The following is a 2556-nucleotide window of genomic DNA, read 5'->3' as shown; positions in this document are numbered from 1 at the left end:
GGGCAGCAGTGGTTTTCACCTCGGAACTCTCCCATGGATGCCATTTTTGCCCAGCATCTTTCTTATTGTTTAGTAATGAACACTGACCCTAACTGAGGCAAGTAAGACCTGCAGTACATTTTGTAATTATCCAGGTTATCTTTGTCTAGTATTACAATTTGTTTGATGATCTGAAACATATTAAAAAAATCAGGATCAGGAAGGGGGGCAAATATTTTCTCACAGCACTGTATGTCCGTTTGTCTATATATATCTGATAAGCAATTTCTAGATAGACCACCTGTTTTCCAGCTCCGAGATATCACTCTGTAGTCGTAGGTAAAACTTTTCCGCCTGGGAGAAAAGCTGCCTAAGCAGCAGCACATTGGTGTGGGCTGTGTTGATGAGCTCCATCTCCACCTCCCCACGCACCACCGCCTGCAGCTCGTCCAGCATCTCCTTCACCTCGTCCACTGTGAAGGTTTCCTCCACAAGCCTTCACAAAAATGCACGTAAATTGGAAATGTTTCAGGTACATCTGAACCGAAAAGCACTTCTAATTTCATTTTCCCTGCATATCTACTTTACATAGACAACTGAACGGAAGTAACGTGAGAAAAGAGAAGAAATGACCAGTCACCTGCTATCTTTGAGCTCCTCGAAGCATGAGTCGATAGTTTTGAGCCTTAGAACTCTCTTTGAACGTGCAAATCGCATATAATTGATGATTTCATTCTGATGGTGTTCATTAAATCCAAATTCAGCCTACACGAAGATAAGAGAAATTTGATTTTAAGCAAAGATCGGCACACAGAATAAAAAATGAACACAAATAAGGTGCACATAAACAAGCAGATAATTAGCTAACTTGAAGAGGATTTTCTCTTGCTAATATGCAGCAGGGCCTTTTCACATGGGCTTGCACATCCAGCGTACTATTTATGTATATAAAGGGTTGCTCGCTAACATTAGCGGTTCACTCGTCTTGTGATTCAGCTTTAGAGCACAGGACTAGGCGTTTAGCATGCTAAACTCCTAAAAGCGAACAGGTGGCCTGTACAGCAAATCATTTCAGCTACTTACCATGATGGCTGTGCAGCTAACGTTAACGTAACTAAGTTAGCTAGCTTGAAGACTGAGCTGCTCCAAAAGAGGGGAAAAAATGGGTTTTTCTGGCTATAATTTAGATCATTCAGTGAGCAGACTGAAAACCAGCGGTGAAATGCTGGAATCGAGTGTTCTTGAAAATCTCTTATAATTACATTCGACGAGGCTAAACAAAGGTTATATGACAGCTATAAGACTATCAAGCAGATTTGCTAGCCTCCTAGCAGCTAGTGTTTGCATTGAGAATGCCTTGGTAACGGAAAAGAGCGTCATCACCTTGGTTACCAGAGGTGCATTCAATGGCGCTACGTAAAGATTTGAAACAAAAAGTGAATCCCAAATCAACATTAACTGCCTCATCTTAACAACATTTCATATACACACGTGTGTGATATTCACTATAAGATGTTTTTTTAACTGGTTTTAATTTAAGGGTAGTTGTTTAGTCTTGTTGTTGTTCTACGTTAATTCGATCTCTGCCTTTAACTGCCTCAGAAGTAGTCGGTAATCAAGTCATTCAGTTGTCTGCTTCGCAATTCAGTGTTTTGACAAGATTCATCCCAGTCAAAATTTCAGCCCCACTAAAGAACTAGCCCATTTGTGAAAGCCTATAAACACATGAGAAGCAGAGTTTTGGTGTGTGTTCTATATACATATACACCCAGTCTACATTCAATTAATGCATGTATACTGTGTCTTAATGTCTGTCTTGGACACACATACACATAATGCAGCTCTTATTTTTGGTGCTACTGAATCTAGAGCAGTATTTAGATATCGAACATCTCCCGATCAGGATGATTTTCTAAATGGATGACTATTGGCGATCATATGACTATTCAGTTTCACCATTTTTTTGGCATCCACATTTCTACCCTTTCTAGTTGCAGATGGGTTTGCACTGAATGTGACTGATGGTCAGTCATAAACTCATTATAAGACTGAATTGACAGCGCTACTGTAGCACACCTGATTGAGCACCGGTGTGCTTTGAGTCCTCATTGCAGGGGTCTGAATCTGATCCAGGCCATTCCCTGTGTCATTCCCCTTCACTCTCTCCCTGCCTTGCTGTCTATTGGCTGCACTGTGCTATAAAGGGGAGAGAATGGATTTATGTTCTGACAACTCTCCCCCTTCATCTTTCAAATCTTCTCTCTCATTGAGATTCTCTGAGTAGAGATTCTCACCATCTTGCTACTTGTTGTGTCTCATCACTGATTTGCAGCTGTGAGAAAATATAGGGTGATTCCCAGAAAACAGAGGATAAAATGTGTGGGACTGTGGGAACAGACAGATGTATGTCATAGAAATGTTGCAATAGTGAAGCCTTATGCGGGAAAAATAGGAACAGAATGACATTACTCCCTCCCACACAACCCCCAACCCCCACACACCCCACGCACACACACACACCCACACACACACACACACACACACACACACACACACACACACACACACACACACACA

At 41.5% G+C, this 2556-nt stretch overlaps 1 protein-coding gene across 3 annotated transcripts in view; it reads right to left on the bottom strand.

The window, feature by feature from the left end:
- Positions 1-1325, bottom strand: part of lztfl1 (leucine zipper transcription factor-like 1) — a 7525-nt gene extending 6200 nt beyond the window's left edge. For 2 of the 3 annotated variants that reach the window (XM_005738899.1, XM_005738900.1), the window contains exons 1-3: positions 1063-1325; positions 620-744; positions 281-475 (exon numbers count right to left, since the gene is read on the bottom strand). In XM_005738899.1, coding sequence (XP_005738956.1) covers positions 281-475; positions 620-744; positions 1063-1065 — 323 coding nt within the window. In that variant the 5' untranslated portion in view covers positions 1066-1325. Of the gene's footprint in view, positions 1-280; positions 476-619; positions 745-847; positions 1002-1062 lie in introns of those variants that run through there. The other variant, XM_005738901.1, reaches the window with a different exon arrangement.
- Between the last annotated feature and the right edge of the window lie 1231 nt (positions 1326-2556).

The sequence above is a fragment of the Pundamilia nyererei genome, unplaced genomic scaffold (genome assembly GCF_000239375.1).
Source record: "Pundamilia nyererei isolate P.nyererei 1_Seehausen unplaced genomic scaffold, PunNye1.0 scaffold00087, whole genome shotgun sequence".
Lineage (NCBI taxonomy): Eukaryota > Metazoa > Chordata > Actinopteri > Cichliformes > Cichlidae > Pundamilia > Pundamilia nyererei.
This window is presented reverse-complemented; position numbering and strand designations above follow the sequence as displayed.